The sequence below is a fragment of the Oryctolagus cuniculus genome, chromosome 12 (assembly GCF_051225735.1).
Source record: "Oryctolagus cuniculus isolate XC-2025 breed Fujian yellow rabbit chromosome 12, ASM5122573v1, whole genome shotgun sequence".
In the NCBI taxonomy this organism is placed as follows: Eukaryota; Metazoa; Chordata; class Mammalia; order Lagomorpha; family Leporidae; genus Oryctolagus; species Oryctolagus cuniculus.
In genome coordinates this window covers 110,898,451-110,920,198 of record NC_142878.1, presented here as the reverse complement: position 1 = coordinate 110,920,198, position 21,748 = coordinate 110,898,451, and the positions used below count along the sequence as shown (strand labels likewise).

Genomic DNA, 21,748 nt, shown 5'->3' with positions numbered 1-21,748 from the left:
GGGCGGCCCCGCCCAGACTTTTTTGCTTCCTCACCTTACGGCAGAGCTGGGAACTGCGCCTTAGGTTCTGCCTTTACTGAAGAGGAATGTCGCAAAGCCGGGCAGGAAAACTCTGGGTTTGCGACCGTAGTGCTCGCTTTCCGGCGCACATTGAGGGCGCCTGAAGCCTGGTTGGGGTGGTGAGGCCCGAGGCAGGTAAGAAGCCGCCTCCCCGCTTGAGTCTGTCTGGGTTCGCCCCCGCAATGGGTTGCCTGGCCGCCTGGCCGCCGGCGCAGACTCTGGCGTACCCGTGCCCCCTCCTCATTCTGGCGCTGGACTCAGCGCCGCCCCTCGCCCGCCCCCAGCGCCCGCCCCTGCCCCCCGAGTCCCCGCCCCGGACCTCCCTTTCCATTCATTCCTTAGACTTTCCGCCGAGCGGTCTTTTACTCCGTGGGTTCCGTGAAGTCAGGGCCGCTTCCGCTTTTTGGGACGCGAGGGGGGCCCCGCAGCGGCGGCACCAGGAAAGGCGAGGGGTGCCGGCCCTTGGTGACGAGCGTGGACGCGGGGAAGCCCCCTCGGGGTCCGCGCCCCAGCACCCGCAGGTGCACACTCCGCGTCGCCCTCTCACGCACCAGTCCAAAGCGTGAGAAAGACGGCCCCAGAACGTCTCAAAGATGAGAGTCTGAGGCGTGAAAGGTCCCAGGTGCAGAAAGGCGGGCGATTCCGAGGGTCAAGGAGGCCAGCGGATAGGATCGGAGCGCTCGTGGCACGTGGGCGGCTTTCAAAATAAATAAATAAACAGTGCTGCTGTCCTGCCCTGGGCCAGGTGAACGGACGCCGGCGGGTTTTCCAAGCTCCCTGGATGACTCCGATGCCAGGGAGCCGGCTCGGGGACACGGGGACGGGGGAGGGCGGAGGTCGTTGGTTGGGGCAGGAATGAGAAGCTGAGCAGAAGGCTGAGCCTCCCGGCGCCCTGCATGGCAGCCTTGATGAGGTGCACCTGGTGACTGCTCCGGCAGAGCGCTCCGGGCGGTCAAGGCCAGACCTCGAGATCCCGGGAGTGGGCACACACTGCGCCTCCCCGCTTCGGAATCTGTCTTCTCTTGGCTCCTCCGTCCCTGAAGACAGGAGGGAGATGTAACAAGGTTTCGAATACAGCCCTACGGGGATCTTTAAATGAGGAAGCATTGGCAGGCAGAAATGAGCTGTAGAAGGTAAAAACCCAAAGGAGTGCTTAGCCGCTGTTAACTAGGGTTAGTCCCAAAACCTGTCTCTCTGCCTCCAGATAAGAGACTGTCATGGTGTTGGCTTGGCTGTGGCTCGCACAGCGTGGGGTGGAGAGGTGGGGCAGAGATGGAGACGATAGCGTGGGTGGAGCAGATCGGGAGGAGCCTTGGAGTCCATGCTGCAAGAATTTAGATTATGCCCTATAAGCAATTAATAAGTATAGATTACAAATCTTCTTAACTTCGTTCGAACCAAGGCCCTCTCGTAGTCTGGCATAGGTACCCAATCTCAGAAAAATATCTCTCTCAGTGTATAACATAAAAGACATAGAACTAGAGAGGAAACCAATGTTTTTTTAAAGTTATTAAAATACTAAAATGAAAGTATGACATAGTTATATATGGACTTCTTTATCCATTAAGTAACACCTGGTAGCAGGTCTAGTTACATAATAAAAAGTAATTACATAACAAAGTGAAACTGAATATAAATTATGTTTTGCGATACCTGTAGTAACTTTAATGGCATATGAAAGTATCAGATTTCTGTTGGTGACACAGACATAGGGACTGCCAATACTTTCATAATTTACTGCCTCTAGTAATTGAAGAAATCGCTAACTTTGCACAAGAGAAAAATCAAGACGCAGCTTTTTCCCCAGAGCAAGTTCATGGACCCTGAAATAGCCGCATTCTGGTCCACAGCCTGATGGGTTTAGGCAAGAGTGTGGCAGACCAAATCTTTGGTTCAGAAAGGTGACAGAGGCTGGTGCGGCGGCTTAATAGGCTAATCCTCCGCCTGCGGTGCCGGCACCCCGGGTTCTAGTCCCAGTCAGGGCACCGGATTCTGTTCCGGTTGCCCCTCTTCCAGGCCAGCTCTCTGCTGTGGCCCGGGAAGGCAGTGGAGGATGGCCCAAGTCCTTGGGCCCTGCACCCCATGGGAGACCAGGAGAAGCACCTGGCTCCTGGCACAGTGCGCCGGCCACAGCTGCCAGGGTGGGGTGAACCAACGGAAAAAGGAAGACCTTTCTCTCTGTCTCTCTCTCTCACTGTCCACTCTACCTGTCAAAAAAAAAAAAAAAAAAAAGATGACAGAGCAATGTCCCCTGTTCCCTTCCGTCTCCAGTTGTGGCGGGAAGAGAGCTGGCTTTTTTTCCCCTGCTGTTCTTTATGGCTGGAGCAGCAAGAACCTGCCATGCTTGAATAGCCAGGGCGACGGGGGAAGTGACCTGTGGCTGTGTATGTGCTGGAGGGGGGGTCTGGTTAGGGAAAATGGAGGAACAGAGAAGTTTCCATTGGTGCAGATGTTGAGGTCCATGCATACAAGACTTAGCAGAAATTCAAGGAAACACGGATTATGAAAACTGCATGGATTTCTAATTTAACACTTCTAATTGATTTGAGAGACACAGAGAGATTTCCCATCCACTAGTTTACTCCCCTAAATGCCCACAACAGCCAAAGCCCGGCCAGGCAAAAACGTGGAGCCTGGAACTTAGTCCAGGTCTTGCACATCAATGGCAGGGTCCCAAGAACTGGAGCTGTCGCCTGCTGCTTCCCAGGGTGTGTGTGACAGGAAGCTGACATCAGGAGGAGAGTGAACCCAGACACTCACATCCCAAGAGGTGTCCTAACTGCTGTGCTCACCCACAACATAGATGTGTTTTAATTCTGTTTTCCATGAACTTCCCCAAAGTGCCCTCATGTGTAGGAGCAGTACTAAGAAATCAGGAAAAGGAGGTTTGGGCTGCTTTTGTGGGAGTCACTGGATAGCAAGCTGTTACTTGTCCTTCAGTGGAACAATGGGAAGATGTTAAAAGTTTTGCAGCAGAGCATTGTGATTAGCGTTCTGGTTGGAAAACTAATATAGAATAATGGATGGCTAAGAAGACAGGAATGGGCCGGCGCCGCGGCTCACTAGGCTAATCCTCCGCCTTGCGGCGCCGGCCCACCGGGTTCTAGTCCCGGTTGAGGCGCCGGATTCTGTCCCGGTTGCCCCTCTTCCAGGCCAGCTCTCTGCTGTGGCCAGGGAGTGCAGTGGAGGATGGCCCAGGTGCTTGGGCCCTGCACCCCATGGGAGACCAGGAAAAGCACCTGGCTCCTGGCTCCTGCCATCAGATCAGCGCGGTGCGCCGGCCGCAGCACGCCGGCCGCGGCGGCCATTGGAGGGTGAACCAACGGCAAAAGGAAGACCTTTCTCTCTGTCTCTCTCTCTCACTGTCCACTCTGCCTGTCAAAAAAAAAAAAGACAGGAATGAGTATACTACAGCAATAAGTAAATAGGGGCCAGCGCTTTGGCATAGTGGGTAAAGCCAGGAGCCAGGAGCTTCTTCCGGGGCTCTCATGCAGGTGCAGGGGCCCAAGGACTTGGGCCATCTTCCACTGCTTTCCCAGGCCAAATCAGAGAGCTGGATCAGAAGAGGAGCAACCAGGACTTAAACCAGCCTCCAGGTGGGATGCTGGCACTACAGGCAGCGGCTTCACTCGCTACACCGCAGCACCAGCCCCCTAAAAAAATATTTTTTAAAAAAGTAAACAAATTTCTCTTTAAAAAGAGATGAACATTGAGATATTCTCTAGTCTGCTGAATTACTTTTTTCTCTCCAGCATACTGAGCAGTCTAAGGAAACGTAGACTGAAATAATTACACACCTTTCAAGGATACACATCTCAGGGTGGGAATCAATTAGCTTTTTATGTGGGCAAGAAGCTGACTCTTTTGTGTAGTGATACTGTCAGTACACGGGTACCTTACAAAGTTTGTGAAATAATGGGATTAGATTAGCGATAGGTGTCTTGTGCAGTAGGTTAAGCTGCTGCCTGCAACGCCCACATCCCCCCTCCTGCTGCTGCACCTTGAGAAGCAGCGTATGGTGGCTCCAGTGTCCACATGGGACTCCCCACGGAGTCTTGGGCTCCTGGCTTCGACCTGGCCCAGTCCTGTCCATTACAGGCATTTGGGGAGTAAACCAGCAAATGAAAGATCTCTTTCTCTCTTCATCACTCTGCCTTTCACATAGATGAAAAATCTTATTAAGAAAAATAAATGGGGCCAGCGCTGTGGTGCAGCAGGTTAAAGCCCTGGCCTAAAGTGCTGGCATCCCATATGGGCGCTGGTTCTAGTCCCTGCTGCTCCTCTTCCAATCCAGCTCTCTGCTGTGGCCTGGGATAGCAGTAGAAGATGGCCCAAGTCCTTGGGCCCCTGCACCCACTTGGGAGACCTGGAAGGGGCTCCTGGCTCCTGGCCTCGGATCAGCACAGCTCAGGCTGTTGTAGCCATCTGGGGAGTGAACCAGCCGATGGAAGACCTCTCTCTCTATCTCTACCTCTCTCTGTAACTCTGTCTTTCAAATAAATAAAATAAATCTTAAAAAAAAAATAGACATTTATTTTAAAGGCAGGGCAACAGAGAGAGACAGAGATTGCACATTCGCTGGTTCACTCACCAAACAGCCTCAACAGCCAGGGCTGGTCCAGGCCAAAAGTAGGAGCCAGACATTCCAGCCTCATCTCCCCATGGGTGGCAGAGACCCAAGTATTTGAGCCACCTTCTGCTGCTCTTCCAGTCACATCAGCAGGAAGCTGGATCAGAAGCAGAGCAGCCGGGACCCAAACTGGCAGTCCTATATGGGATGTCCCCATTGCAAGCAGTGGCTTAACCTGCTGCACCACAGCACTGGCCCCAATAAACATTTTTTTTTTTAAAGTTTATTTTGCTGCAAAATAAAAACTTGGCATCCACACATAGTTTCTTCATAATATACATTTTCTATCATAAACTAAAGACTCCCCGTACTTCTGATAAAGCATTGGCTTTATCCCACTTATGGTTTCACAGATGTTGTTAAGGCCTTCTTTGCCAATCCCTTAAAACTGTTGAGTGAGTCAAACTCATCATCAAACAAAGGTGAGCCACCTCCAATACTGATCAATAGCAGACTATATAAAAATGTATTGTTCTAATCAAAGCTAGAATCCAGATTATGTGCTTTTTACACAGATCATTGAAAAATTTAATTTGGTGTTTGTATTACTAATCCAAATGAATGATACACAGTTATTGGACATCCAGAACCAATTCTCCCCTCGCTGCCTTCCTCACCAAGACTGTCCTGTGCTAGCTTTCTGTCCAGCAGACAGCTAGCGTAGTTCGATGCAGACGGAAAACTCGGGTTCATGCAGAGCTCCAGCTCCACTGTGTGTCCCTTTCTACAGGCAAGGGGGAGCAGGAGGATCTGAAAACAGGGGCGGCAGGGCTTTCATTACTTACAGGAAATCTCTAAGAGTTCCCTTCTCTGGCTTCAGGTCAGCGGCTCCCTCTTCCACAGTTATCTTTTAAGAAGCTCTAGGTCACAGTACTGACACCAGAGAAATCTGTCTCAGTTATATCTGTTTTCTAGTGTTTTCATTTTTCTCATTCATTTGAAAGGCAGAGCGTAGACAGAGATCGTCCATCTGCTGCTTTGCTCCCCAAATGTCTGCAACAGCAGGGGCTGGGCCAGGCCATAGCCGGGAGCCTGGAACTCCCTCTGGGTTTCCCATGTGGGTAACAGGGACCCAACTACTGCGCCATCACCTACGGCCTCCTGAGATGTGTCTGCAGGAAGCTGAGTCGGAGGCAGAGCAGCGAGGCTCTGTGCAGGCGTCCTGAGCAGCGGCCTGACCTGCTGCACCACAGCCCCCACTCTGCAGCGGCTGTTTGAGCGTCTGTGTGACAGGTTCAAACCCTGGGCCTGCCCTCTCTGATGCCTGAACAAAAGCTCTCAGTGATGTGGTCCGTTAAATCCCTGGGACAGGAGCTTAAGGATTTCCAACCTTAGTTGGCTCTGATTCTCAGTGCTGTGGTCACAGCAGCCAGGCACTTCACATCAGCAACTGAAACAGTTGTTGCTTGAAATGTTCGTCCTCCTCTAAGATCATGTAATTCAGATTTGATCATTAACTCGAAAGTATTCCTTTTTGTCCCTGAGATTTATTTATTTATATAGCAGAGCAACAGGGAGAGGGAAAGAGAAAGGTATCTTTTGTCCACTGGTTCGCTTTCCATGTGGCTGCCAAAGCCAGAAGCCAGGCACTGCGTCCTAGTCTGCCACTGGGTGTTAGGTGCCCATGCTCCGCTGCCTCCCAGTGTATTAGAAGGAAGCCTGGTCAGAAGCTGAGTAGCCAGGACTCATTGCAATATGGGATTGCAGGTGTCCCAAGCGACAGCTTTACCCACTGCACCACAATGCCAGTCCCAAAACAGTACTCTTGTGAATTTACATTTAAATGCACATAGCTGTGGTGGGTATTGTGGTCGTGGTGCAACAGGTTAAACCACTGCCCACGATGCCCACGTCCCATGTCACAGGGTCCTGTTTGAATCCTGGATGCTGTGCTTCTGAACCGGCTCCGTGCTAATTCACTTGAGAAACAGAGGATGACGGCCCAAGTACTTGAGTTCCTGCCACCCATGTGGGAGACCTGGATGGAGTTCCTGAGTCCTGGCTTCAGTCTGATGTGGCCCGGGCTGTTATTAGCATTTGGGGAGTGAACCAGTGGATGAAAGGTCTCTCACTCTAACTTCCAAATAAATAAATAAATATTAGAAGACAAATTGCCAAGGCAGAAAGCTGTATGTCCCACAGACCCTGTTTTCCTGTCATCAAATTAAGTAAAGCATAAACTTACTCATTTATTAGATACTTTTTTACCTCTTCCTGTGTGCCAGGCACAATTTTGAAACCTATTAGTTAACTATTTGTGATGACAGTTTATCTCTCAACCATCTTCTAGGCTTTGAAATCGACAGAGCAAGTAAGAATAAAAGATGGTGGCTTTTTCAGATCACTTCAAACAGTGTGGTTGCGTGTAACCATCATGGACTACCGAACAGAGTGAAATTGATCTCATCAGGTGGGTTATGTCTATAGCTTGGCCATACTTTGTGACTGTATGTACTAAAATAAAATTCTGCCCACCCCCTTATGAAATATCATCTCACTGAGACCTTACTAATTCGAATGGCCTCCCTCCACACAGCCCTCAGTTCTAATCATTTCAGAGTTTCCAACTGTGTAAAGTCCTTTCTCATAAAATGAAAGACATTTCCAGAAAAAAAAATCAGTACATGAAAAATGTGCTATATGCCAAGTTTATAAGCAAACAACTGATGCCATTGTACAAAGAAGCCTTGAAGAAAAATTGGTAGAGTGGGAATCAAAATTTTCATGGCCAGTGGCGTCCTAGCCACTGACAGCCCAGCCCCCTGGCAGAGCAGTGGTGGAGACCCTTGGTGTTCCAGGAAACCCTGAGGGCTACCTGGGCCACCTCCCTGCCCCGAGCAGGACCAAGTGGGATCTGTGGCGGTCGAGGTGCCAAGCACATCACACCACTTTGTCCACTTTGAGAGCTCAATTCCTCTATTTGTTTTTTTTATTTTTTTTTTTTATTTTTTTATTTTTTATTTTTTTGACAGGCAGAGTGGACAGTGAGAGAGAGAGAGAGAAAGGTCTTCCTTTGCCGTTGGTTCACCCTCCAATGGCCGCCGCGGCCGGCGCGCTGCGGCCGGCGCACCGCGCTGATCCGATGGCAGGAGCCAGGAGTCAGGTGCTTTTCCTGGTCTCCCATGGGGTGCAGGGCCCAAGCACCTGGGCCATCCTCCACTGCACTCCCTGGCCACAGCAGAGGGCTGGCCTGGAAGAGGGGCAACCGGGACAGAATCCGGCGCCCCGACCGGGACTAGAACCCGGTGTGCCGGCGCCGCTAGGCGGAGGATTAGCCTAGTGAGCCGCGGCGCCGGCCTCAATTCCTCTATTTGTAAAATACTGATATTAGAGGAAGGCTCTTTAAACTTGTAAATTGTAAAATTAAGAACATTTCCTATGTTTAGAACAATTTTGTGTTTTTAGGAGTTTTTGTAAAATATTTCACTTCCATAATTTGCTCCACAAAAACAAGCATTTATTAATATATACTTTACCATCCACACAAAAATTAATACAGCTCATCAGGCAAACTGTTCAAGGGTAAGATCTAATCTCTGCCCAAAACAGTTCTCTAAATCCTGATGACAACTTTTATATTATTCACAGTTTACACATTACAAGCATTCCCAGTAGTTTATTCCTAGCGTGAAAAGGAAACACTTAATCGGGGGAAACTGAACCTGAGAACACAGCCTTGGACTTCCTTCCTGAAAGCACTCCTGCTTCTGTGCTGTGAAACGGAGCTCGGGCTCGGGTGTGATCCCTGAGAAAGGCAGGTGGACTCACACCAGCAGCTGGACACCATCTTCTAGTTTTACTGGACACTAAAGTATACTGAATTCTTCATGTTTGGTGGTTTATGAAAAAGAGATTAGACCTACTCTGTTATTCCTAGAGGGCAGAAGTAAGATATGTAAGCTAAAGACATATATATTTTAAGTCAGTATAAAAGTGAGAGGTGCTACCTCTTATTTTTCCCAACATGGAAACATTTTTACTGGCTGTGTGTTCATTATAAAAAGAAAGGGCAGGGAGGCAACACTGTGGTGTAGTAGTTAAGCCTCCACCTCGATGGACTTCAGATTGGTGCAGCTCCGGCCATTGCAGCCATCTGGGGAGTGAATCAGCCGATGGAAGACCTTTCTCTCTGTCTCTCCCTCTCTCTGTAACTCTGTCTTTTAAATAAATAAAATAAATCTTAAAAAAAATTAGATTGTCTTTGGGTTATTGAGTTGTGAGGTTTTGGTTTTTGTTTGTTTTTTTAGGATTTACGTATTTATTCGAATGGCAGAGTTACAGAGAGCAGAGGCAGAACAAGGTCTTCATCCGCTGGTTCACTCTCCAAATGGTCGCTACAGCCAAAGCTGGGCCAATCCAAAACCAGGAGCCAGGAGCTTCTTCCCAGTCTCCCGTGCAGGTGCAGGGGCCCAATGGCTTGGGCCATCCTCCGCTGCTTTCGTATTGCTTTCAGAAGTGGAGCAGCCGGGGTTCAAACCGGCGCCCATAAGGGATGCCAGTGCCGCAGGCCAGGGTTTTAACCCACTATGCCACAGCGCCAACCCCAACAAAACATTATTAATCCTATTAAAAATGTTGTTGCATATCATTGATTATTTTGGAGTCCTTTTATCATACACAAATTTTTACATAACTGTCCTTTTCACAGTATATCATAAACATTTTCTGTGTCAGTAAGTTTACATTTAATGACTGAGTGTCATTCCATTGTGTGAAAACTCTGTTATTTAAATTTACTAGTTTTTTTTTTTTTTTTTTTAACTCCAGGGTGTTACCAGTTTTTCTGTAACAGGTATTGCTGTGGTGAGCATCCTTGTTAAGTTTTTGCACACATCTTTAGTGTTTCCCTTAAGATAAGTTTCTGGAAGTGTAACCCCTAAATATGTACATCTCTTTTTTTTTTATGATTTATTAGAGAGGCAGAGTTACAGACAGGGAGTGACAGAGAGAGTGGTCTTCCATGCTGGTTCACTCTCCAGATGGCTGCAATGGCAGAGCTGAGCCCATCCAAAGCCAGGAGCCAGGAGCTTCTTCCAGGTCTCCCACTTGGGTGCAGGGGCCCAAGCACTTGAGCCATCCCTTGCTTTCCCAGGCCACAGCAGAGGGAGCTGGAGGGGAAGTGGAGCAGTCAGAACTCAAACCAGCGCACCTATGGGCTGCCCATGTCACAGGCAGCAGCTTAACCCGTTGAGGTACAACAGTAGCGGTTAACTTAAGCTTTAATTAAAACTAAATTCTCAGTTCCTCCAGCATATTGCAAGTACTGCACAGCCACGTGTGCCTGAGGCCACTGTACTGAGCACGGCAGGGCACAAGCATTTCCGTCCTTAGGGAAAGTCCCACTGGACAAGGGCTGTAGGAACATAGTGTCCGGTGGACCACACCAAAAATACTGGGATAATCCATAGCTTCTCATCTTCACTTGTCATGGCGCCATCACCAGATTTAAACGTAATAGTGCATGAATTTGTTTGTGCTGTTCTGCTGACCTATCTGTCCCTCAGCTCCAGTGCCACGCAGCTAGCTGTGAGTCAGGCCTTCTCCCTGGGAAGAGGAATGAAGAATTCTTCCGTGGAGTAGGAGGTTACACTGGATGGGACAGTGAGAGCCCTGATGCTGCGGAGACTTGAGTTAGGGTGTCTCTGCAGAACCTGATTTATGTTGAGGTCCACACCCCTTTCTTCTGCAGTTGTTTCTTGAGTACCTGCTGACAAGCCCTGCTTGGGCCCTGTGGTCCGCATGGCAAACAAGCCAGTCAAGGCCCTTCATTCTCTTGTTTTCACAGAGCTTACGTTTTTGCAAGGGAGGCAGGGCAGAGGGCAGAGGGAGAAAGTTAACCAGCAAGCACATAAATGAAATTATCAGTCATGAGTGCTATGCAAAAAGCTGAAACTAGAGCGATACGAAGTGACTAAGTGGCCTATATTTTGGCCAGTCAGAGGGGACTTGTGCAGAGAAGTGGCGTTTCAACAGACCTCCCCAGGGAGGATCCAGGCAGAGCCAGTCACCAGCCATCAGGAGGAAAAGCATGGCACGCGAGACCATGAAAGGAGAGTCTGCAGGGCCAGCGCTGTGGCACAGCAGGTTAAAGCCCAGGCCTGCAGCACCGGCACCCCATGGGGATGCAGGTTTGAGTCCCGGCTGCTCCACTTGCAATCTAGCTCTCTGCTAGTGTGCCTGGGAAGGCAGCAGAGGGTGGCCCAAGTACTTGGACCCCTGCACCCACATGGCTTAAATATTTTAATCAATAACAACGTATTTTACTTGTTAAAATAGTCCCAGTCATTGCAGCCATTTGGGGAATAACCAGCAGATGGAAAACCTCTCTCTCTGTCTCTCCCTCTCTCTCTAACTCTGCTTTTCAAATAAATAAAACAAATCTTAAAAAAAAAGAAAAGTGTGGCTGGGACGTGGTGGACAAGGGGGAAAGTCAAAGAGAGAAGTGGGACTGCAGAAGGAGCTGGAGCCGTGTTAGGTAGGGCGTTGTACCTGCAGGAGGATTGCTTCCCCTCCCACCCCGCCACATGGTAGGGCGTTGTACCTGCAGGAGGATTGCTTCCCCTCCCACCCCGCCACATGGTAGGGCGTTGTACCTGCAGGAGGATTCCCCCCCCCCCCCCCCGTATGGTAGCTGCTAGAGGGTTTTAAGCAGGAGACAGGCATGACCTCACAGAGCTTTAACCCTGACCTTGTGGCTGCGTGGAGAATACAGTGGAGGAGTCAGCAATGAATGTGAGGAGGCTTGTTAGGCAGAGGAAGCAGACATTGATTGGACTGAGGGCGGAGTGGTGAGGAGGAGAAGCGCCGGACGTACCCCGAACACTGCGGCTGTACAATCAGGAGGGCTTGTTATCCACTGGCTGGGAGACAGGAGAGAAAAGAAACAGAAACCCCTGGTGCGATGTGTCTGCACAAGCACCCGGTTCACTTTCCAACCTGATAGCACAGGCAGAACTGGCACAAATAAGCACCCATGTATCCAAGTCGGTAGATTCGCTCTAGTAAATGTCTTCTGTGCACTTCTAATCCACCAAAGCACACGTGTGTGCTCATGCCGCCTTTAGCTATTTGGGAGTCAGGTTCCTCAGACTTGGGGGGTCCGGGAGGGGCTGTGGATGGTGATTGGACCACAGGCCAGAGTACCTGACCCAGCAGAGCAGAGTGGGCAGAGCTGAGAAAGCTGCCTGTCAGTGGGAGAGATCTGTGGGATCGCACTCTGTTTTAATTCATGCTCATTTTGGATTTTGTGCTGCAGCATGTGGTGTTTAGGTTAATAAGTGAAATACTTTGTTACTGACTGAAATGTTTAGGTCAGGAGACAAGCTTCCCCAGCAGCTGGTGAGGGGAAGCTCCAGGGAGAAGCACTGTGACTGGAGGGGCCTGCTCTGAGTCTGTCTGTGCCGGGACTCCTGCTGGCTCCGGGCTGCAGGATTGTGAGAGTTTGTGGTTTCTCACAACTTGAAACAGCAGCCCCAGGGGCCGAGAAGGGAGCCACACTCAGAAACTACCAACTTTTACCACTTTCACTTATAATGGCTGCACTTTGTAATTTTCTAAAGATAAAACTGGGGGACCAGCGTTGTAGCTTAGCAGGTAAAGCCACCACCTGCAGCACCGGCATCCCTTTTGGGCACCAGTTCAAGTCCTGGCTGCTCCACTTCCAAACCAGCTCCCTACTAACGCGCCTGGAAAAGCAGTAGAAGATGTCCCAAGTGATTGGGCCCCTGCACCCATGTGAGAGACCCAGATGAAGCTCCTGGCTCCTGGCTTCAGCCCGGCCCAGCCCTAGCCATTGCAGCCATTTGGGGAGTGAACCAGCAGATGGAAAATCTCTCTCTCCATCTCTCCCTCTTTCTCCATAATGCTGCCATTCAAATAAAATTTTTTTTAACTTGACAGACAGAGTTAGACAGTGAGAGAGAGAGAGACAGAGAGAAAGGTCTCCCCTCCGTTGGTTCACTCCCCAAATGGCCGCCATGGCCAGCACTGTGCCGATCCGAAGCCAGGAGCCAGGTGCCTCCTCCTGGTCTCCCATACAGGTGTAGGGCCCAAGCACTTGGGCCATCCTCCACTGCCCTCCTGGGCCACAGCAGAGAGCCAGACTGGAAGAGGAGCAACCGGGACAGAACCGGCGCCCATATGGGATGCCAGCACTGCAGGCAGAGGATTAACCTAGTGAGGCACGGCACAGCCCAAAATAAATCTTTTTTTTATAAAAAATGAATAACTCTTCCATTTTTCTTTTTTATTTTATCCAACTAATACATTGGAATTGTCCATTTATATAATTTTTTAAAGTTTTTTTGAAAGGTAGAGTGACACAGAGGGAAGGAGAGAGAGAGAGAGAGAGAGAGAGAGAGAGAGAGATCGAGATCGAGATCTTCCATCTGCTGGTTCATTTCCCAAATGGCCACAACAGCCGGGGTTGAAGCAAACTGAAGCCAGGAGCATAGAACCCCATCTGGGTCTCCCATATGGGTGGCAGGAGCACGAGTACTGGGGCCATCATCTGCTGCCTCCCAGGGTGCTTGTTGGCAGGAAGCTGAATGGGATGTGAAGTCAGTATTGAAACCTGGGCACTGTGATGGGATGTAGGCACCCTCACCAGGGCATCAACCACTGTGTGCTATACGTTTTAAAAATCAAAACAACACAGAAACTTCCTGAAGGCTATCTTGGCCCTGGCTCAGGACCCTCCACACCAGGTGACATGACTGACACACACCCAGGAACTCTTCTCCTGGGAGCTCCTCTCTCGCAGGTTTGCCTGTGAAGGGGTGGGCCCGATTGCAGCGGGCAGCGTGGAGAGCAGGTCTCCAGGGGGCCACCGCACATTTGCAGAGAGAGTTGCCAGGCACACCCACAGTCATTCCCTGTGTCTTCATGTTCACCTCACTCACACTCCCAGGCTGCCGTCACTGGGCTGCTGCTGGCCTGTTTGCCGGCAGGCTCGACCCCGTGGGCCACTGTAAGAAACAAGCCTCAGAGTGCATCTGTCCTTGGGAGACGGCGGGACACCTGCCCTGACCGTACACCCTGGAGAAAAAACTGGCCTCCAAGAATGCTCTTCCCTCTCTAGCACTTGCTTGCTTTCACCTGGTGGATGTTGTGAATGTTTAACTTATCACCCTCTGGTTAGCTGCCAAAAAGCTTAGAGCCAGATTTGTGGCTCACCCATGACAAATGTGCGCTATGCCTCGTTAACCTCAGTCCTGGCTCCGGCTGATGTCTCCGCTCTAGTTATTCTTGCTTAAGGAAATGTTAACTCATGCCGTTGTTCACCTATTTTTTTCCCATAAGCAAGCAGTCTTAGGTTGTTTCCACAGTAGTTCAGATTGTGATTAGTGCGTCCATACAATCATCTTGGGCGCCTCTTAGTTACTTCATTGACTTGACCTTTTGTCCTTAAGGTAGATACAAAGATGATATAGATGAAAACAGGTTATTCAGAGTTTTGATGACATGAAAAGGGTTATGACACAAAGTTTTATTGTCTTTTTTATTATTTCTTTCTTTTTTTTTTTTTTAATTTATTTGAGAGGCAGGTCCACAGAGAGAGAGGTCTTAACATCCGTTGGTTCACTCCCTAAATGGCCACAATGGTCAGAGCCGGGCAATCCAAAGCCAGAAGCCAGGAGTCTCCTCCGGGTACCCTACGTGGGTGCAGAGACCAGACCACCTGGGCTGTCCTCCACTGCCCACCACCCCCCTCCAGGCCATCAGCAGAGAGCTGGATCAGAAGAGGAGCAGCCAGGACAGGAACTAGTGACCACACAGGATGTCAGTGCCGCAGGCGGAGACCCAGCCCACTGTGCCACAGCACCAGCCCTTATTTCATTTGTTTCAAAAGCAGAGTTAGGACAGATCTTCTGTCTGCTGGTTCACTCCCCAAATGGCCACAATGGCTAGGGCTGGGTGGACTGAATCCAGGAGCCAGGAACATCTTCCAGGTCTCCCACATGGGTGCAGGGGCCCAAGCACTTGGGCCATCTGCTGCTGCTTTCCCAGGGGCATTAGCAGGACTGGATAGGACTGGAACCAGCACCCATATGGGATGTTGGCATTGCAGGTGGCAGCTTAACCGCTATACCACATTCCAGCCCGTGGTTTAAAATTTTTGATTCACTCATTCGAGAGAGAGAGAGAGAGCGAGATGTCCCTCCTGTGTGTGTGGCAGGGACCCAACTACTTGAGCCTCCCAGAGTGTGCATTAACAGGAAACACAAGTCAGGAGTGGAGATGAAACTGTAACCCAGGCTCTCTGACATGGGATGTGGGCTTCCCAATTGGTGTCTTGATCACCAGGCCAAATGCCCACCCCATGCTGTTTTAATAGTGCACCCAAGTGGTGAAATAGCCGGTCTGCTGGCCGGAGTTGATGAAATTGATGCCGTCGTCCCAACCCTGCCTTTGCAGCAGCGTTGCTGGTTTCTCACAGTTGAGCTCTGCTTCTCACTCTGTGCTCTGCAGGTGGCCTTTTGTTGCTGTGTGGGGCTCAGGAAGTGCTACCTACAGTCAGTGTACAGCACTCGGCTCCGAGCCTTCCGTGGATCATACCGTCTGTGGCCATCAGCCTTTCTGTCCCAGAGGTGTCCTTCCTGGTGAGCTTGAGGCTGTCAGCCCTCATGCAAGAAGCCTTACCTGGGGCGGCGCTGTGGCATGGAAGGTTCCTCTGCCTGCAGGGCTGGCATCCCATGTGGGCGCCGGTTCTAGTCCTGGCTGCTGCTCTTCCAATCCTCCTCCCTGCTAATGTGCCCAGGAAGGCAGCGGAGGGTAGCCCGAGGCCTTGTGCTCCTGCACCCACGTGGAAGACCCAGAGGAAGCTCCTGGCTCCTGGCTTGGGCCTGGCCCAGCTGGGGCCACTGGGGGCATTTGGAGAGTGAAACGCAGATAGAGGATCTCTCTCCTTCTCTTTCTGTGTCTCTGCCTTTCAAATACATAACTAAATCTTAAAAGAAGAAGGAGAAGAAGGAGCAGTAGCAGCAGCCTTACCTGGCTTCTGCTCCCAGTTAGTGTCTTTGGACAAGATAATATGAATAGATGTTTATTTACATTTGCTTTAATTGGCTTGGAGCTCTGTCTGGATTTTCTGATTACCATAATAATATCTAACTGATAACTCTCATTTGTACAATTTTAACTTTTGTAAACATTTGTATCTATTTATTTGAAAGGCAGAGAGAGAGAAAGAGATGTTCCATCCACTGGTTCAGTCCCCAAATGGTCTCAACTGCCAGGTCTGGGCCAGGCCAAAGTCAGGAGCCAGGAACTCCATCCTGGTGTCCCACATAGGCAGCAGGGGCCTGGGTACATGGGCCATCCTCTACTGCCTTCCCAGCAGGGAAGCTGAATCAGAAGCAGATAAACCAGGACTCAAACCTGGCACTCAGATATGGGATGCCTACATTGCATGCAGCAGTAGCTTAAACTAAGCCACAACACTTGCCCCTTTAAACACTTTTAGTAAAATAAACTTCAAATAAACTTACTTCGCCTTTACTACAACTCTCTTAAGTTAAAGTAGGTAGGTGCCCTTTTTACAGATATTATCTGTAAAACACAGAAAAATAATTTCAGTGACTGCTGAAAATTATATTAGCAAATCAGTCGTAAAAACTAGAGCTAGGAGGCTGGCATTCAGCATTGCAGAATCCCATATGGATGCCAATTCATGTCTCAGCTGTTTCACCTCCAGTCCAGCTCCTGCTAATACCCTGGGAAAAGCAGCAGAAGGTGGCCCACGTGGTTAGACCCCTGCCACCCACATGGGAGACCTGGAGAAGCTCCTCTTGAGGAGCAAACCGCAGATGTAAGATTCGCTCTCTCCCTCTGTGTCTGTCCCCCACCTGTAACTACTTTTCAAATAAATAATAAATAAATCTTTAAAAAAAAAAAAAAAGCAAACCAGGATTGGGGGCTGGCATTGTGGCATAGCAGGTTAAGCTAACATCTGTAATGCTGCATCCCATGTGAGCACCAGTTGGAGTCCTGGCTGCTCCACTTCCAATCCAGCTCCCTGCTAATGCATCTGGGAAGGCAGCAAAAGATGGCTGGAGTACTTGGGCCCCTGCACCCACATGGGAGACCTAAAGCAGTTCCTGGAACTTGGTTTCAGCTTGGCCCAGCCCTGATCATTGTGGCCATTTGGAGAGTGAACCAGCAGTTGGAAGATTTCTCTCTCTCTCTCTCTCTCTCTCTTTTTCACTGCCTTTCAAGTCAATAAATAAATGTTTAAAGAAAAAAGAGAGAGGGAGGAAGATAATATCATAATGTTCTTAGAATTGTATCTACAAACTATATTGAATAGGATCTGTTAAAACCTAATTTAAATTAAAAAAAAGAAAGAAACCTAGGGATAGACCCAGATCTCTTGATTCTTATGCCATACTGCCTTTAAAAAGTCCAAAATAATTTCCAGCATACATTATAAACATCACAGAGTCTTTACCCTTTAACGTTGAGGATGAGAAATGAGCAGACGTGTTGTTCACTGTGCATGTGAGTGGGCAGACGCAGGAAGGAATTTCATCTGTATCACTCCCAAGATTTTCTATTCTTGAAATCACAGTTCCTTTTAACTATGATTCTCCTCACTGTCATTTTCCATTATGTAAGGAGGAAGTCATGTTTTATCTTATCTCTTAAAAATTAATGTTGAAATGGAAACTATTTCCCTTGATAATTAGTAACTTTTTCTCCAGACTCTGAATTCATATTTGGTATAAAAACAATTTCCTATTATTATTCATTAAGGAACCAAATATATGGTCAATGCTAAGGTGTTTGGTAAAACATCAGCTATAATTTATACCAATCTGTGTGTTTAAAGAGGGAATCAGTCCAGCTATTAAGACATCTGTGTCCCATATTGGAGTCCCTGGGCTTTGATCTGGGCTCCAGCAGATCCTGGGAGGCGTATTGGCTCAAGTAACTGGGTCCCTGCCACCCACACGGGGGAGTCTGCATTGAGTTCTCAGCTCAGGTCTTCAGCCCCAGTCCAGCCCCAGCCACTGTGGGCATTCGAGTAGTAAAGCAGCAACTGGGAGCTCGTTCTCTCTCTCTCTCACTCTCTCTGTCTCTCCACCTCTCAAATAAATAAGTTCAAAAAACTTTAAAGAGGAAATTAAAAATGCATGCTTACTGTCTACATGGAAAATTTCCAAAATTTTTCTAATTGTTTGCCTACAACACATCAGCTAAAGTCTCTTGAGTGTTTACGCTTAGCCAGGCATTGTTGCCAAACTGTTTCTAACTGCATCTCATCTCGACCACAGCCCGAATCTCAGCAAGGTGCCGCACTGAGCCGTAAGTAACTTCTGCCTCTCCTTCAGCTGCTGAGGTCAGGGCAGGATGGACCCCGTAGTGCTGAGCTACATGGACAGCCTGCTGCGGCAGTCAGACGTGTCACTGCTGGACCCCCCAAGCTGGCTCAACGACCACGTTATTGGATTCGCCTTCGAGTACTTTGCCAACTGTCAGTTCCGTGACTGCTCCGACCACGTCTCCTTCATCAGCCCTGAAGTCACCCAGTTCATCAAGTGCACCAGCGACCCAGCCGAGGTCGCCTTGTTCCTGGAACCCCTGGGCCTCCCCAACAAAAGGGTTGTGTTCTTAGCCATCAACGATAACTCCAACCAGGCAGCGGGGGGAACCCACTGGAGCTTGTTGGTTTATCTCCAAGATAAAAATAGCTTTCTGCATTATGATTCCCACAGCAGGAGCAACTCAGTCCACGCAAAGCAGGTGGCGGAGAAACTGCAGGCTTTCTTAGGCAGACACGGAGACAGCCCGGCCTTTGTGGAGGAGAAAGCCCCCGCCCAGCAGAACAGCTACGACTGTGGGATGTATGTGATATGTAATGCTGAGGCCTTGTGCCACGGCTTCTTTGGCCAGCAGCCAGAGCCTCTGCTGCAGCTGCTCACCCCCACATACATCACAAAGAAGAGGGCGGAATGGAAAGAGCTCATCGCCAGACTTGCTAAAAATTAGCTCATGACGAGTATCTGTGACAGGAGCCTCCTCCTCCTGCCTCCCCCGTGTGTCAGACGGCTGCAGTCTCCATGCCTGAGGGAGGAGGCCCGGCGGGGGCACCGTGACCTCTTCCTGCCGGAGAGTGGGCATCCCCCGCTTATCTGATGGAGGTTTTACTTAAACCTGACTTGAGAGCAGTATGTGCTGTGAGTTATGCACCAGAACCTTAACACCAGCTTATCTTAGCATTTATTACACACAAAGTGCAAGGAAAACTTTTCTTACTGGTATAAAATTAATCCCTGAGGTCTCCCTTACCTACATGGGCTTATCCAAAAAAAAGGCAGTGATCTGTAAAACAAATCAGGAATACATGAAGTCTGGAGGAGTGAGAGAAGAAAGCCATTTGGAAGAGCCAAAAAGCTGTTGCACCACAGCCTGCGTAATTTACAAACTCCACTGGCCAGAAGCAGATCACAGCCTGACCTCCGACCTCTGACCTCACCCCAGACCAGATATTACAAGAGTCAGTGATCAGGTCTGTGATCTCTTCCATTCACCGCGCAAAGGCTTTCCCTTTGCAAATATTTGATAAAAACGGTGTTGGCCCATCTCCCTCTGTCTGGTTCCTGGAATGCTTTAAGGACACACGGGAGGTCTTGAATAACTGCATACAATGAATGGCTGTGGTGGCCTCTCAGTGTGCTCAGCGCCTGGCCGACCGGCCCCCCCTCGTTGCTGGCCCCAGCCCTGGCTGTGGGCCACGCACGCTCCCTCCTGACGTCGAGTCCTCTGGCTCTAAAATTCATAGCTGGTAACTTCCCAGGTGTGCCTGTCGTTTCAAACACTCGCTGGTAGTTACAGTTTTTCCTCTCAATCCTTAACCTGGCACAGCTGTTCTCGGTTCAGTCACGGTGGTTTCAGGACTATTAGTGCATCTGAAACTCGGACATGATTTGTTTTTGAAATACAAAAGAAGAAAAGGGACCTTTCTCAACCCTTTCACTTAATTCAGAATGCAGAGTGTGATTTTTAAACTGGAATCCTGAGTGAAAACTCCGCCCCCTCCCCGCAGCACGGATGTGGTTTTGTAGTTAGTGCAGATCATTCACAATCACATGATAAATTGGGCATACACATCAATTCTGTTCCCAATGAGAATTAGATTACGGTACGTAGGAGACTTGAAAACCAAAGATTAGCTTCAGCCGGGAAACTTGCTCCAGCTACCTCCCCATCTCAGCCCTGCCCCCAGCCCCCAGCCCAGAGTAACCTCACCACCTCATGAGGCCAAGGCCGTAACTCAGTTCCTTTTAGCCACGAAGGGGAACACAGTACTGGTGAGTACAGGTTCCGTAGCAGGCCTGAGTGAACCGGAGTTGAAACTGGAAGTCAAAGAGAAAGCCCAGAAGTTTCCATTTCAGCCCACTGGCTTGGGAAAAAGGGAACCCAGGAGCAGGTGTTTGCCTTCGCTCGTAAGATTCCAGCATACCGGGCTGGGCGTTTGTGCTGCCAGTAAAACCACGGCTTGCAACACAGACACCACATATCACAGTGTCGGTTCAAGTCTGCCTGTTCTAGCGCTCTGCTAATGTGCCTGGGAAGGCAGATGATGCTGGCCTAAGTGCTTGGGCCACTGACACCCACATGGGAGACCAGAATGGAGTTCCTGGCTCCTGGCTTCAGGTTGGCCTGGCCCTAACTGTTGTGGCCATTCGGAGAGTGAGCTAGCAGATGGAGGATTCTCTCTCTCTCTCTCTCTCTCTCTCTCTCTGCCTTTCAAATACATGAAAACAAATAAATGCCTTTTCTAAGTAACAGAATTTAAGGTTGGTTTGTCTGTTAGTATTTCACCAGATACTGTAATAGCGCGGGAGGGGTGCACTTGCTTGTACAGCATTGTTACATGATACAAAATAGGAAGACCTTTTTGCTGGCATTGTGTTCCCTCCTCTCCTAGAGGCAAAAGGATGCAGGAAACCAGGTTCAGCTTCAAAGTCTGTAGTTGTTACGCAGGAGTATTGTGCAAGTACTAAAAGCAGATCACGCAGCACTGCTTCCAGATGTCCTGTTGTGTTGCCCTGTAGGTGCACCTCAACTCGTCCCACCTGTGTGTGATTAAGGCAGGTCACCTGTTAATCCCCACTGTAGATGGTGGCAAAAGGACAGATACCTGTGGGTTTTCTATTTATGCGTCAGTTTCCGCCCTTGGCTAGTCTCTGTGGGCATTCACAAGCACTGGTCCTAACCAGAGCAGAAAAATGTAACGGTTACGAGAGGGTTATCTTCCTGATAGAAGAAGCCTTATGATTTTGACTGCACTCTCATTTTTATGATACACATATTGACCGTATGTTTAAATAAGCACTCCACCGAAATGGCAAAGTAGAATTTCTCAGTCCCACAGTTCTTAGAATGAAAACGAAGGGTTTTTTTCTAACATCACTTAGAAAAGGAAGAATAGTTAGGGAAATTTACACGCCGTGGCGTTGGAAAGAGCACAGCTGCTTTCATCAGATCCTGGCTCTACGAGTCGCAGGCTCACAGCCTCAGCTGCAGAGTGCAGCTAGGCCTCTGAGACGGACACCATACGGATTAAGGAGCAAAGGGAAGCAAATCACAGGCCCGAAAATAGACCTGCTTCCCCTCTCTCCCACCACGTTCCATTTTAAGACCAACAGCAAATCCAGAAACGCGGTTTCATGTTGCCGTGCAGCTGAACAGCCGTGTGAGAGCAGGCCTGGGGAGTAGGGTACCGTTAGGTTCAAAGGGACACAGGAGGATGGCGAAGGGCCACAGCTGGCCTTTGTGTCACTGCCTCGCGGGTGCTGCATGACACGCGCCACCATACACGCTGCTACATATCTAAAGTGCCTTGTCCGCTGCGTTTAGCTCCCGTTTTTCCTGTCCCCATTTCCTTGTTAAATTAATCAGAAATGCAGAGATGCTGGTCACAAGGCCGCCAGCTCCATCTCATGGCCTTTCCTGCTGTTCCCTGCTGCCTCCCTGGAAGTGGCGGTGAGGATTACCTGTTTGAGCATTTCCAGTGTTTCCCCACCTCACAGAGAGCTGGCGTGGCAGAAGCCA

The 21,748-nt window shown here is 49.5% G+C and overlaps 2 protein-coding genes across 7 annotated transcripts in view; one reads left to right on the top strand and one right to left on the bottom strand.

The window, feature by feature from the left end:
• The window catches only part of MYO9A (myosin IXA), a 281,572-nt gene extending 281,396 nt beyond the window's left edge, over positions 1 to 176 (bottom strand). For all 3 annotated transcript variants that reach the window (XM_089310956.1, XM_089310963.1, XM_089310972.1), the window contains exon 1: positions 35 to 176. The gene's annotated coding sequence lies outside the window, so the exon portion shown is untranslated. The remainder of the gene's footprint in view (positions 1 to 34) is intronic.
• On the top strand, positions 57 to 20,484 carry SENP8 (SUMO peptidase family member, NEDD8 specific). Of its 4 annotated transcripts, none has more exons than XR_016218485.1 (3): positions 57 to 195; positions 6,981 to 7,100; positions 8,938 to 9,278. XR_016218485.1 is itself a non-coding variant. In XM_070054751.2 (3 exons), the coding sequence occupies exon 3, from the start codon at positions 18,041 to 18,043 to the stop codon at positions 18,677 to 18,679; it is 639 nt and encodes a 212-aa protein (XP_069910852.1). In that variant the 5' UTR covers positions 57 to 195; positions 6,981 to 7,100; positions 18,022 to 18,040; the 3' UTR covers positions 18,680 to 20,484. The 4 variants fall into 4 exon arrangements, 3 of the variants coding, with proteins under 3 accessions (XP_069910852.1, XP_069910850.1, XP_069910851.1); XM_070054751.2 differs by lacking the exon at positions 8,938 to 9,278 and adding an exon at positions 18,022 to 20,484; XM_070054749.2 differs by lacking the exon at positions 8,938 to 9,278 and adding an exon at positions 17,965 to 20,484.
• The last annotated feature ends 1,264 nt before the right edge of the window (positions 20,485 to 21,748 follow it).